We start from the raw sequence: 13,959 nt of genomic DNA on the forward strand, positions 1-13,959 counted from the left end.
AACAATTTTCTGGGCGTACTGCCAAATTGCTTATACTGATAGTGAGAATTCCTCCCAGGCATGATCGACAGAGGCACCCAAGGGAGTTAGAGGGACATAAATAAGGTTACTTACATTGTGACTGCCAACAACCCTGGGATAATGTACATATGCTGCAGAATTACAACAACTCGGTGACACGATGGTAAAGATTATCTGAGGCCAATGGTGATTTTTAAAACCAGTTAGAATTTAATGGCTGTGATAGGAGAAATGAGGATGGCTCAACATTGTAAACTCAGCAAAAAAAGTAACATCCCCTTTTTCAGGACCCTGTCTTTCAAAGATAATTTGTAAAAATCCAAATAACTTCACAGATCTTCATTGTAAGGGTTTAAACACTGTTTCCCATGCTTGTTCAATGAACCATAAACAATTTATGAAAATGCAGCTGTGGAATGGTCGTTAAGACACTAACAGCTTACAGACGGTAGGCAATTAAGGTCACAGTTATGAAAACTTAGGACACTAACTAAAGAGGCCTTTCTACAGACTCTGGAAAAACACCAAAATAAAGATGCCCAGGGTCCCTGCTCATCTGCGTGAACGTGCCTTAGGCATGCTGCAAGGATGCATGAGGACTGCAGATGTGGCCAGGGCAATAAATTGCAATGTCCGTACTGTGAGACGCCTAAGACAGCACTACAGGGAGACAGGACAGACAGCTGATCGTCCTCGCAGTGGCAGACCACGTGTAACACCTGCACAGGATCGGTACATCCGAACATCACACCTGTGGGACAGGTACAGGATGGCAACAACAACTGCCCGAGTTACACCAGGAACACACAATCCTTCCATCAGTGCTCAGGCTGTCCGCAATAGGCTGAGAGAGGCTGGGCGGAGGGCTTGTAAAGGCAGGTCCTCACCAGACATCACCGGCAACAACGTCGCCTATGGGCACAAACCCACATTCGCTGGACCAGACAGGACTGGCAAAAAGTGCTCTTCACTGATGAGTCGCGGTTTCGTCTCCCCAGGGGTGATGGTCGGATTTGCGTTTATCGTAGAAGGAATGAGCGTTACACCGAGGCCTGTACTCTGGAGCGGGATCGATTTGGAGGTGGAGGGTCCGTCATGATCTGGGGTGGTGTGTCACAGCATCATCGAACTGAGCTTGTTGTCATTGCAGGCAATCTCAACGTTGTGCGTTACAGGGAAGACCTCCCTCATGTGGTACCGTTCCTGCTGGTTCATCCTGACATGACCCATACTGCCCGTTCTGTGTGTGATTTCCTGCAAGACAGGAATGTCAGTGTTCAGTGAACTTGCATGGCCAGCGAAGAACCCAGATCTCAATCGCATTGAGCACGTCTGGGACCTGTTGGATTGGAGGGTGAGGGCTAGGTTCATTCCCCACAGAAATGTCTGGGAACTTGCAGGTGTGTTGGTAGAAGAGTGGGGTAACATCTCACTGAACATCTCAGGGACGCATTATTCAATTTCTGTTAGTCACATGTCTGTGGAGCTTGTACAGTTTGTCTCAGTTGTTGAATCTTGTGTTCATACAAATATTTACACGTGAAGATTGCTGAAAATAAACACAGTTGACAGTGAGGACGTTTCTTTTTTTGCTGAGTTTAGTTACTCCACAATACTAATTCATTTACAGAGTGTAAAAGTAAGCCTGTACAGAATAAAGTAAAAATAAATCATAATAATATTCCAAAACATACATCCTGTTTTCAACAAGACACTAATACTGCAAAAATGTGACAAAGCAACAAACCTTTTGTCCTGAATGCAAAGTGTTATGTTTGGGGCAAATCCAATACTACACATTACCGAGTCCCACTTTCCATATTTTCAAGCATAGTGGTGGCTGTAGTATGTTATAGGTATGCTTATAGTCATTTAGGACTGAGGTGTTTTTCAGGATAGAAAAGGAATGGAGCTAAGCACAGGCAAAATCTTAGAGGTAAACCCGGTTCAGTCTGCTTTCCACCAGACACTGGGAGATGAATTCACCTTTCAGCAGGACAATAACCTAGAACGCAATACCAAATCTTCACTGTAATTACTTACCCAAGAATACAGTGAATATTTGTGACTGGCCGAGTTTTGACTTAAATCTGCTTCAATGATTGTCTAGGAATCATCAACATCCAATTTGACAGAACTTGAAGAATTCTGAAAATAATAATGGGCAAATATTGTACAATCCAGGTGTACAAAGCTCTTAGACTTAACCAGATAGACTCACAGTAGTAATCGCTGCCAACTATGACTCTAACGTATTGATTCAAGGGTGTGAATATTGTGGGGGGGAAATAAAAAAAAATCCATTAAGAAATTTTAGCTGTGTTCATTTTCATTATGGGGTATTGTGTGTGTGTTTTAATCTATTTTTGAATTCAGTTTAACGCAACATAATGCTGAATAAGTAAAGTGGTATGAATACTTTCTGAAGGCGCTACAGTAAGGGAAAAAGTATTTGATTCCATGCTGATTTTGTACGTTTGCCCAATGACAAAGAAATTATCAGTCTATCATTTTAATGGTAGGTTTATTTGAACAGTGAGAGACAGAATAACAACAATAAAATCCAGAAAACCGCATGTCAAAAATGTTATAAATTGATATGCATTTTAATGAGGGAAATAAGTATTTGACCCATCTGCAAAACATGACTTAGTACATGGTGGCAAAACCCTTGTTGGCAATCAGAGGTCAGATGTTTCTTGTAGTTGGCCACCAGGTTTGCATACATCTCAAGAGGGATTTTGTCCCACTCCTCTTTGCAGATCTTCTCCAAGTCATTAAGGTTTCGAGGCTGACGTTTGGCAACTCGAACCTTCAGCTCCCTCCACAGATTTTCTATGGGATTAAGGTCTGGAGACTGGCTAGGCCACTCCAGGACCTTAATGTTCTTCTTCTTGAGCCACTCCTTTGTTGCCTTGGCCGTGTGTTTTGGGTCATTGTCATGCTGAAATACCCATCCACGACCCATTTTCAATGCCCTGGCTGAGGGAAGGAGGTTCTCACCCAAGATTTGACGGTACATGGCCCTGTCCATTGTCCCTTTGATGCGGTGAAGTTGTCATGTCCCCTTAGCAGAAAAACACCCCCAAAGCATAATGTTTCCACCTCCATGTTTGACGGTGGGGATGGTGTTCTTGGGGTCATAGGCAGCATTCCTCCTCCTCCAAACACGGCGAGTTGAGTTGATGCCAAAGAGCTCCGTTTTGGTCTCATCTGACCACAACACTTTCACCCAGTTGTCCTCTGAATCATTCAGATGTTCATTGGTAAACTTCAGACGGGCATGTAATATGTACTTTCTTGAGCAGGGGGATCTTGCGGGCGCTGCAGGATTTCAGTCCTAGTGTGTGTCCTAGTAGTGTGTTACCAATTGTTTTCTTGGTGACTATGGTCCCAGCTGCCTTGAGATCATTGCCAAGATCCTCCCGTGTAGTTCTGGGCTGATTCCTCACCGTTCTCATGATCATTGCAATTCCACGAGGTGAGATCTTGCATGGAGTCCCAGGCAGAGAGAGATTGACAGTTATTTTGTGTTTCTTCCATTTGTGAATAATCGCACCAACTGTTGTCACCTTCTCGCCAAGCTGCTTGGCGATGGTCTTGTAGCCCATTCCAGCCTTGTGTATGTCTACAATCTTGTCCCTGACATCCTTGGAGAGCTCTATGGTCTTGGCCATGGTGGAGAGTTTGGAATCTGATTGATTGCTTCTGTGGACAGGTGTCTTTTATACATGTAACAAACACTCTTTAAGAGTGCTCCTAATCTCAGCTCGTTACCTTTATAAAAGACACCTGGGAGACAGACATTTTTCTGATAAAGAGGGGGTCAAATACTTATTTCCCTTATTAAAATGCAAATAAATGTATAACATTTATGACATGTTTTTCTGGATTTTTTTTGTTGTTATTCTGTCTCACTGTTCAAGTAAACCTACCATTAAAATTATATTTCTTTGTCAGTGGGCAAATTTACAAAATCAGCAGGGGATCAAATACTTTTTTCCTCACTGTATGTGTATTGAGTCAACATTCAACCTTTTTTTTAAAATTAATTTTCACTATATTTTCACAAATTTTCACTATAACAACCTGTTAACACCCATTTCCCCAGATGGCGGTGGAGAAGGTGCAAGGCATCAGTCGTCTGGAGCAGCTGTGTGAAGAGCTGTCGGAGGAGGAGAGGGCCAAGGAGCTGAAGCAGGAGAAGAAGAGGCAGAAGAAGAAGAACAGACGAAAAAACAAGTGTGGCTTCAACATGTCCGACGGCAAGGAGAAGAGTCTGGATGAGGTAATGTTTTTCTCCACTCATACACACGACAGGAGTACTATAAGGCAGTATGACAACAGGGAAATACCAGTGAGTCTGTTTAGGAAACTGTCCCCACATGCCCTTGTCTGGCATACTTGTTCCGCATTCTGTGGTGAACCTTATCCAGGCTCTTCATTATCAAGCTAACCATGTTATTACCAGATTACTAAAGCATTCTATTTGTGACCTTTTTATTATTCACACACTCAGTGTTTGGCATCCATAGTGTTTGGCATCCATAGGTTTAAATAGCAACTAGGCTTTCAAATGGTCATACAGTGTTTGTAAGTCCATAACTCTCCCTGCCCATAACACTGCCACTTGGGGCTGAACAGATTTAGTCGACTGGTCGATTTTGTATATTTTTATTTATTTATTTGCTCCTAAGTGGCGCAGCGGTCTAAGGCACTGCATCTCAGTGCAACTGGTGCCACTACAGTCACTGGTTCAAATCCTGGCTGTATCACATCTGTCTGTGATTGGGAGTCCCATAGGGTGGCGCACAATTGGCCCAGCGACGTCCAGGTTTGGCCGTGGTAGGCCGTCATTGTAAATAATTTGTTCTAAACTGACTTAACTGACTTGCCTAGTTAAATATTTAATTTTTTTAAAGTTCATTTTTATTTTTTACTTTGGTTTAGTCTACTCAGACAGGCGTCAAGTGCCATAACAAGAAGAATACATGTGACTGCTCGGACAATTAAAAAAAAAATGTAAACAAATTATCGATAGGCTTTTAATCAACAAATATATTTTTTTAATTGTCCGAGCAGTCAAGTATTATTTTTGTTATGGCACTTGACGCCTGTCTGAGTGGACTAAACCATTGCGGAGGCCCGGGGATGCCACATCAGTAGTAGGCCTACATTTACCGTTAATTCCAATCATTTCTCATTTACGTTTGTTTGGTTACTGTCTTTTCTGTTAATACGTTAAAATTACTATTAGTCTTATCGTTGTCATTATTGGAGTGGACACGTTGTTTGCGGAGTGCACAACCTATGCTACACTTGTGAGAAACGCACCTGATTATCCATAAAATAGGCCTAAGCAACCTGGCCTGCGTGCAAATGTAAGCCTTTAAATGTGCCTGTCTGGGGATCTGATGGTGTTTTCTGATTTGTCTTAACTGACTAACAATTTATTTGCCTCAAACGGCAAGTAAACAAAGTCTTTTTACATCCGTTGAGAATGACAATAGTCCCTCAACGTACCTATTTGAAAAATCTTTCCAGCTCTCTCCTTTTCATAATCACTCATTATGAAAGGGGGGGGGGAAAGTGGTGCTCTAATCTGGCGGAAACGTCATAAAATAGTCCTACCTAATTACTTCTTATCCCTTGCGCAAATAGCCTCCAGCTGTGTCTGTCAGGAGCTCACTGGAAACTGAGGGCCCAGAATATTTTATACTATGTTGTAAGTTTGCAGGACCAAGTTTACAGTTGATAAAAATGTTCAAGTTCCTTACAGACAGGCCATGCGTAGCCAATGTGATTTTTATACTTTATATTTTCTACCTGCACATGACATTGACTTGTGAGATATGATGACTTGATTGTACATGTTAAATTAAACTGTTCCACGAAAATGTGCATATGAAAAACATAACTGTCCTGCAAATCAGTAGAAATGGTACAATGAATTGGCAGTCCAAATGGAAAAGGCCTCTGGTGTCGCCGAATTACCAGACACTTCTGGAGCATAAAGGCAGAAGGTCGGGAACAGGGCACTAATTCACAAAACACTTCTTGCGCAAAAACGTACGGTTGTTAAGAAGAAAAAAAATAGGAAGTTCATAACATAGTCAGTTCAATTCCCCAACAATATTTTAAGATTGAATGATTTTCTTACGAACTTCTCAAATATCATCTTATAAATGTTAAGATGTTTGTTGCTAGGCAACTGTTTTAGGTAGCTAGCAATGGCAATCATGTTAGCATATTTCTTACTGAGATTACTGTTCTAAAACATGTTCTTGGATTTAAAATAATCAATACTGAAACTTTCAGAAGTTTGAGTGAATTAAACATGTTCAATTGCCTTCAATAACTTTTTCTCTCACTGCCCTGTATTTAAGACAAAGGGTTTAGCTATCTTGGAATTAACAACATTTCCAATAAGTTTATTTTCAAGAATCAAATTTCTTAACTTTTTGCTTAAGGAGAAACATAAGAAATAGCGCAAGAGAATGTCTAAGAACCTTTTTGAGGAATAGCAACTTTGCATAACTTAAGTCTACAGTAAAGAAGAAATTGCTTTTAAGAAGGTTTTGTGAATCTGGGCCCAGGTTTTTTTCTTCTGATTAGGCGATATTAATCTCTGGCTCCCTCTAATTTGCCTTTAAGCACTGTGATTAAAAATGATCAGACAAGCTCAGTAGCCTGCATATAGTTGATTTTATTAAAACGTGGGGTGTGTCTATATATGGAAAAATACATGTTACAAAATATAGACCAATCAATTAGTCGAAAGAACAGATGACTCGGTCGACCAAGATTGTTTTTGTCTGGGACAGCCCTACTGCCACCCCTTCCTGTGGTCATCCCATTAACAATAATATATAATACTGTTCTGACATATACTATGCTCCCATACAGGCTTCATTAGAGTCTGTGGAGAGAAGAGGCTGCAAGGCCTGTGGAAGCCCAGAGGTGGAGGGTCATGTCGGCTGTGTGGAGGTGGTCGTCACCAGCAACGAGAGCACTACTTCCTGCAGCTGTCCAGACGGCACCGTTCCCAAAGTCAAGAAAGGTAAAGCTGCCACCAATATCCAACCATCACCTAAGACCAGATACCTGACCCTGGTTAAGATCAATCTTACCTATCTATGATGGCTAATACTGAAATGTATTGGTTTTATTTTTACCGAGTATACAAAACATTAAGAACACCTGCTTTTTCCATGACACACACCAGTGGTTCCTGAACTGTGGGGTAAAGAGATTAACAAATGCAACCACAACAAAAAATCACAAACTAGTCATTTTCCTTTTTTGCGTCTATGGGCGTAGTTTAAAAGCTGATTTAATAGTGGGGGGCAGTCAATATTTTTTGAACTCGTCGACCACCTCCCCAAATTGGCGCAAATTTTCGAACTAGCTACCCTGTTCTCAGAGTCTCCGACACAATTTGATTAACAAAAATAAAGACAATCCAACCAATAATGAGGGTGAATCTACAACTGATGAACCGCCATCTGATAATGACGCTGGTGGGAGAGGCTGGTGGGAGAGACCCTAATGCCAGTGGGAAAGAAGCGCAAGGATAAGCTGACCCTCAAATTCAGCAAAGCTACAGAATTATCAAGATGATTACATTCAGTATGGTTTCACGTGTCATGGTCGATGGGGATCCACATCCACAATGTGCTGTGGATGTGCTAGCAAACTACAGTTTGAAGCCAGTGAAACTGAAGAGGCATTTACAGTGTGTGTGGGTGTGATACACACACCAAACACACAACACACACCGATAAACCTGTGGATTTTTTTCCTTCACAAAGACCAAGATTTTCTTGGCCAAAAGCAGGTACTAAACACACAGTGATTTATAACAGTACCAGTCAAAAGTGTGGACACCTACTCATTCAAGGGTTTTTCTTTGTTTTTACTATTTTCTACATTGTACAATAATAGTGAAGACATCTAAACTATGAAATAATACATATGGGATCATGTAGCAACAAAGTGTTAAACAAATCCAAATTCATTTTAGATTATTCAAAGTAGCCACCCTTTGCCTTGATGACAGCTTGGCATTCTCTCAACCAGTTTCATGTTGGCTGCTTTTCTTTCCACTCTGCCGTCCAACTCATCCCAAACCATCTCCATTGGGTTGAGGTCAGATGATTGTGGAGGCCAGGTCATCTGATGCAGCACTCCATCACTCTCCTCCTTGGTCAAATAACCCTTACACAGCCTGGAGGTGGTTGGGTCATTGTACAATCGAAAAACAAATGATAGTCCCACTAAGCGCAAACCAGATGGGATGGCGTATCGCTGAAGAATGCTGTGGTAACCATGCTGGTTAAGTGCGTCTTGAATTCTAAATAAATCACTGACTGTGTCACCAGCAATCACACCACCACCTCCATGCTTCATGGTGGGAACCACACATGCGGATATCATCCGTTCATCTACTCTGCGTGTCACAAAGACTCAGCAGTTGGAACCAAAAATCTCAAATTTAGACTCATCAGACAAAGGACAGATTTCCACCGGTCTAATGTCTGTTGCTCGTGTTTCTTGGTCCAAGCAAGTCTCTTCTTATTATTGGTGTCCTTTAGCAGTGGTTTCTTTGCAGCAATTTGACCATGAAGACCTGATTCACACAGTCTCCTCTGAACAGTTGATTTTGAGATGTCTTTTACTTGAACTCTGAAGGATTTATTTGGGCTGCTATCTGAGGTGCTGTTAACTCTAATGAACTTATCCCCTGCAGCAGAGTTAACTCTGGGTCTTCCTTTCCTGTGGCGGTCCTCATGAGAGCCAGTTTCATCATAGCGTGGATGATTTTTGCAACTGCTCTTGAAGAAACTTTAAAACTTCTTGAAATGTTCATGATTGACTGACCTAAATGTCTTTAAGAAATTATGGACTGTTGTTTCTCTTTGCTTATTTGAGCTGTTCTTGCCATAATATGGACTTGGTCTTTTACCAAATAGGGCTTTTCTGTATACCACCCATACCTTGTCACAACACAACTGATTGTGTAATTTCTTTCATAATGCATTTGAGCCAAATTAACTTTTAATAAGGCACACCTGTTAATTGAAATGCATTCCAGGTGACTACCTCATGAAGCTGGTTGAAAGAACGCAGAGAGTGTGCAAAGCTGTCATCAAGGCAAAGGTTGGCTACTTGGAAGAATCTCATATCAAAATATATTTGATATGTTTAACCTCTAGCGTCGAGCAATCCCGTATCCGGGAGCGTAATCATAGCCTCAAGCTCATTACCATAACGCAACGTTTCCTATTCATGAAAATCGCAAATTAAATGAAATAAATATATTGAAACACAAGCTTAGCTTTTTGTTAACAACACTGTCATCTCAGATTTTCAAAATATGCTATAACCAAAGCTACACAAGCATTTGTGTAAGAGTATTGATAGCATTAAGCCTAGCATTCAGCAGGCAACATTTTCACAAAAACAAGAAAAGCATTCAAATAAAATCATTTACCTTTGAAGAACTTCGGATGTTTTCAATGACGAGACTCTCAGTTAGATAGCAAATGTTCATTTTTTCCAAAAATATTATTTGTGTAAGAGAAATAGCTCTGTTTTTGTTCATCACGTTTGGCTAAGAAAAAAAATGAAAATGCAGTCACTTACAACGCCAATCTTTTTTCCAAATTTGTTGTTGTTGTTTAGAATTGTTGTTGTTGTTTAGAATCAATCCTCAAGGTGTTTTTCACAATTCTATTCGATGAAAAATCATTCCTGGCAGTCGGTTTCTCATCAGAGGCAAATGGAAAAATACTGCAGCTGGAGATTACACAATAATTGCGACGGAGGACACCAAGCGACCACCTGGTAAATGTAGTCTCTTATGGTCAATCTTCCAATGATATGCCTACAAATACGTCACAATGCTGCAGACACCTTGGGGAAAACGTGGAAAAGGTAAGCTGACTCCTAGCTCCTCCACAGCCATATAAGGAGTCATTGCCATGAGGCGGTTTCAAAAAATGCGGCACTTCCTGATTGTATTTTTATCTGTTTTTTTTTTCTGTAACATCAGTTCTGTGGCACTCACAGACAATATCTTTGCAGTTTTGGAAACGTCAGAGTGTTTTCTTTCCAAAGCTGTCAATTATATGCATAGTCGAGCATCTTTTCGTGACAAAATATCTTGTTTAAAACGGGAACGTTTTTCATCCAAAAATTAAAAGAGCGCCCCCTATATCGAAGAAGTTAATACTTGTGGTTACTACATGATTCCATATGTTATTTCAGTGTAGAAAAATAGTAAAAAACAAAATTAGGTGTACAAACTTTTGACTGATACTGTATATTGCATGCAGCTCAGCTTCTCGTATCATCAGATACTGCTATGACGGGCAACTACATGAAGATGTGTTAATTTGCAGTGCACTTGAGGGGACATGCACTGGACAGGATATATTCAACTGGCTTGATGAAAAAATGCTTGAGGAGGGGGTATGTTAGGAGCTGTGTGCAATGATAGGGCTGGTTCTATGATGGTTTAACATAAGGGCCTGAAGGCAAAGGTACAAGCCATTGCACCACACGTAGTATTCACTCATTATGTTATACACAGGGAAGATCTTTCTTCCAAGGCCCTTGATAATGGGCTTAGTAGCGTGCTTCAAACGGTAATAAAAATAGTGAACTTCATAAAGGCAAGCCCCATGAATACCAGACTATTTGCTGTCCTGTGCCAAGAAATGGGATCTGAGCACAAATGATTACTGCTGCGTACTGAGATCAGGTGGGTCTCGCAAGGTAAAGTGCTGCTGCGTCTATTTGAAATGAGATGAAGTACGCCTATTCCTACTGGATATGCAGAATGCCTGACGGATCCTAAATGACTGTCAAACCTAGCCTACTTTGCAGAATTAATTGATAGAATTAATGGACTTAACATGACACTACAAGGCCCAAATACCAACATTGTCATAAGCCCGACAAAGTTGAGGGGTTTGAAGAAGCTGACGCACTGGAAAGTTCCTCCAGAGGGGAGTGTGGAGATCGTTCACTGGACTCCATGAGCTTGAGGAAAATGAACTGCACCTGGATGATGCCACAAAGGCAAGGATCGCTCATCACCTCCGAGGACTTATTGGACATTTCTGGAGGTACTTTCAAGAGGAGACGCACAAAAACGACTGGATCCGACAACCATTCATTGCCATCACCGCTGCCAGCTACCTGTCATCGGAGCTACAGGACTCCCTCTTGGACCTGTCCAGTGACAGGACCCTGCTGGAGGAATTTGGGCTGTCAATCGCAGGAGAATACCCGGAATTATCTGAAATCGCGTTGGATAAATTGAGGAGTATACCACCTCAGTCACCGGCTTCATAAATAAGTGTATCGACGACGTTGTCCCCACAGTGACCGTATGTACATATCCCAACCAGTAGCCATGCATTACAGGCAACATTGCACCGAGCTAAAGGCTAGAGCTGCTGCTTTCAAGGAGCGGGACACTTATCCGGACGCTTACAATAAATCCCGCTATGCCCTCAGACAAACATCAATATAGGACTAAGATTGAATGCTAGTGCACCGGCTCTGACGCTTGTTGGATGTGGCAGGGCTTGCAAACTATTTAGAGCTGCACAGTGTCGCGAGCCTACCAGACGAGCTAAATGCCTTTTTTATGCTCGCTTCGAGGCAAGCAACACCGAAGTATGCATGAGAGCACCAGCTGTTCTGGACGACTGTGTGATCACGCTCTCCATAGCCAATGTAAGTAAGCAAGACCTTTTAAACAGGTCAACATTCACAAGGCCGCGGGGCCAGATGGATTACCTGGATGTGTACTCAGAGCATGCCCGGACAAACTGGCAAGTGTCTTCACTGACATTTTCAACCTGACCATGTGTAATACCTACATGTTTCAAGCAGACCACCATAGTCCCTGTGCCCAAGAACACAAAGGCAACCTGCCTAAATGACTACAGACCCATAGCACTCACGTCCGTAGCCATGAAGTGCTTTGAAAGGCTGGTAATGGCTCACATCAACACCATTATCCCAGAAACCCTAGACCCACTACAATTTGCATACCGCCCAAACAGATCCACAGATGATGCAATCTCTATTGCACTCCACACTGCCCTTTCCCACCTGGACAAAAGGAACACCTATGTGAGAATGCTGTTCATTGACTACAGCTCAGCGTTCAACACCATATTACCCTCAAAGCTCATCACCAAGCTAAGGATCCTGGGACTAAACACCTCCCTCTGCAACTGGATCCTGGACTTCATGACAGGCCGTCCCCAGGTGGTGAGGGTAGGTAGCAACACATCTGCCACGCTGATCCTCAACACTGGAGCCCCCCAGGAGTGCATGCTCAGTCCCCTCCTGTACTCCCTGTTCACCCACGACTGCATGGCCAGGCACGACTGCAACACCGTCGTTAAGTTTGCTGACGACACAACAGTGTAGTGGCCTGATCACCGACAACGACGAGACAGCCTATAGGGAGGAGGTCAGAGACCTGGCCGGGTGGTGCCAGAATAACAACCTCAACGTAACCAAGACTAAGGACTACAGGAAAAGGAGCACCGAGCACGTCCCCATTCTCATCGACGGGGCTATAGTGGAGCAGGTTGAGAGCTTCAAATTCCTTGGTGTCCACGTCAACAACAAACTAGAATGGTCCAAACACACCAAGACAGTCGTGAAGAGGGCACGACGAAGCCTATTCCCCCTCAGGAAACTAAAAAGATTTGGCATGGGTCCTGAGATCCTCAAAAGGTTTTACAGCTGCAACATTGAGACCATCCTGACTGGTTGCGTCACTGCCTGGAACGGCAATTGCTCGGCCTCCGACCGCAAGGCACTTCAGAGAGTAGTAGTACAGCACTGGGGCAAAGCTGCCTGCCATCCAGGACCTTTACACCAGGCGGTGTCAGAGGAAGGCCCTAAAAATTGCTAAAGACCCCAGCCACCCCAGGCATAGACTTTTCTCTCTACTACCGCATGGCAAACGGTACCGGAGTGCCAAGTCTAGGACAAAAGGCTTCTCAACAGTTTTTACCCCCAAGCCATAAGACACCTGAATGGGTAACCAAATGGTTACCCAGACTATTTGCATTGTGTGCCCCCTCCCAAGCCCTCTTCTACGCTGCTGCTACTCTCTGTTTATCTTATATGCATAGTCACTTTAACTATACATTCATGTACATACTACCTAAATTGGCCCGACCAACCAGTGCTCCCACACATTGGCTAACCGGACTATCTGCATTGTGTCCCACCACCCGCCAACCCCTCTTTTTACTCTTCTGCTACTCTCTGTTCATCATATATGCATAGTCACTTTAACGATACCTACATGTGCATACTACCTCAATAAGCCTGACTAACAGCTGGTTGTATATAGCCTTGCTACCGTTATTTTTAAATGTATTTTTACTGTTTTATTTCTTTACTTACACACACACACACCATTTTTTTTCTTCTTTCACACCATTGGTTAGAGCCTGTAAGTAAGCATTTCACTGTAAGGTTTACACCGGTTGTATTCGGTGCACGTGACAAATACGTTTTGATTTGATTTGACTGTGAGTGAGTTGGCTCGGCCCTCCCTCACGCATCTTTGGTTCATTGGTTGACACTGCGTGTCTGATTGACAGGAACAACAGGTGAGGCTGTTAGTCTGACCAGACAGTCCGAATGAATGTGTGTGCGCTTGAGCGTTTAGGCCTATATTGTTTTATTTCTTTTTTCGATCTTTGAATAAGTTAATTCTATTCATTTAAATCTTTTGATTATTCATATCTTAATTTTTGTATATTTTTTTATAAATCGATTCGGCTCTTCTGATATGCGAACCGGCTCCCAAGGTTCACCTTCCAATTCGTTCGCGGACGACTGTAGTTTTAGTGCAGAAAACATGGTAATTAACCATGTTGAATATTGGCCTGT

General features: G+C 42.4%; 1 protein-coding gene across 9 annotated transcripts in view; it reads left to right on the plus strand.

Annotated features, from left to right (window-relative positions):
• Positions 1-13,959, plus strand: part of LOC139420878 (gametogenetin-binding protein 2-like) — a 47,235-nt gene that overhangs the window by 26,740 nt on the left and 6,536 nt on the right. For all 9 annotated transcript variants that reach the window (XM_071171258.1, XM_071171256.1, XM_071171253.1 and 6 more), the window contains 2 exons: positions 4,133-4,309; positions 6,928-7,081. In XM_071171258.1, coding sequence (XP_071027359.1) covers positions 4,133-4,309; positions 6,928-7,081 — 331 coding nt within the window. The remainder of the gene's footprint in view (positions 1-4,132; positions 4,310-6,927; positions 7,082-13,959) is intronic.

Source organism: Oncorhynchus clarkii, chromosome 12, assembly GCF_045791955.1.
Source record: "Oncorhynchus clarkii lewisi isolate Uvic-CL-2024 chromosome 12, UVic_Ocla_1.0, whole genome shotgun sequence".
NCBI lineage: Eukaryota > Metazoa > Chordata > Actinopteri > Salmoniformes > Salmonidae > Oncorhynchus > Oncorhynchus clarkii.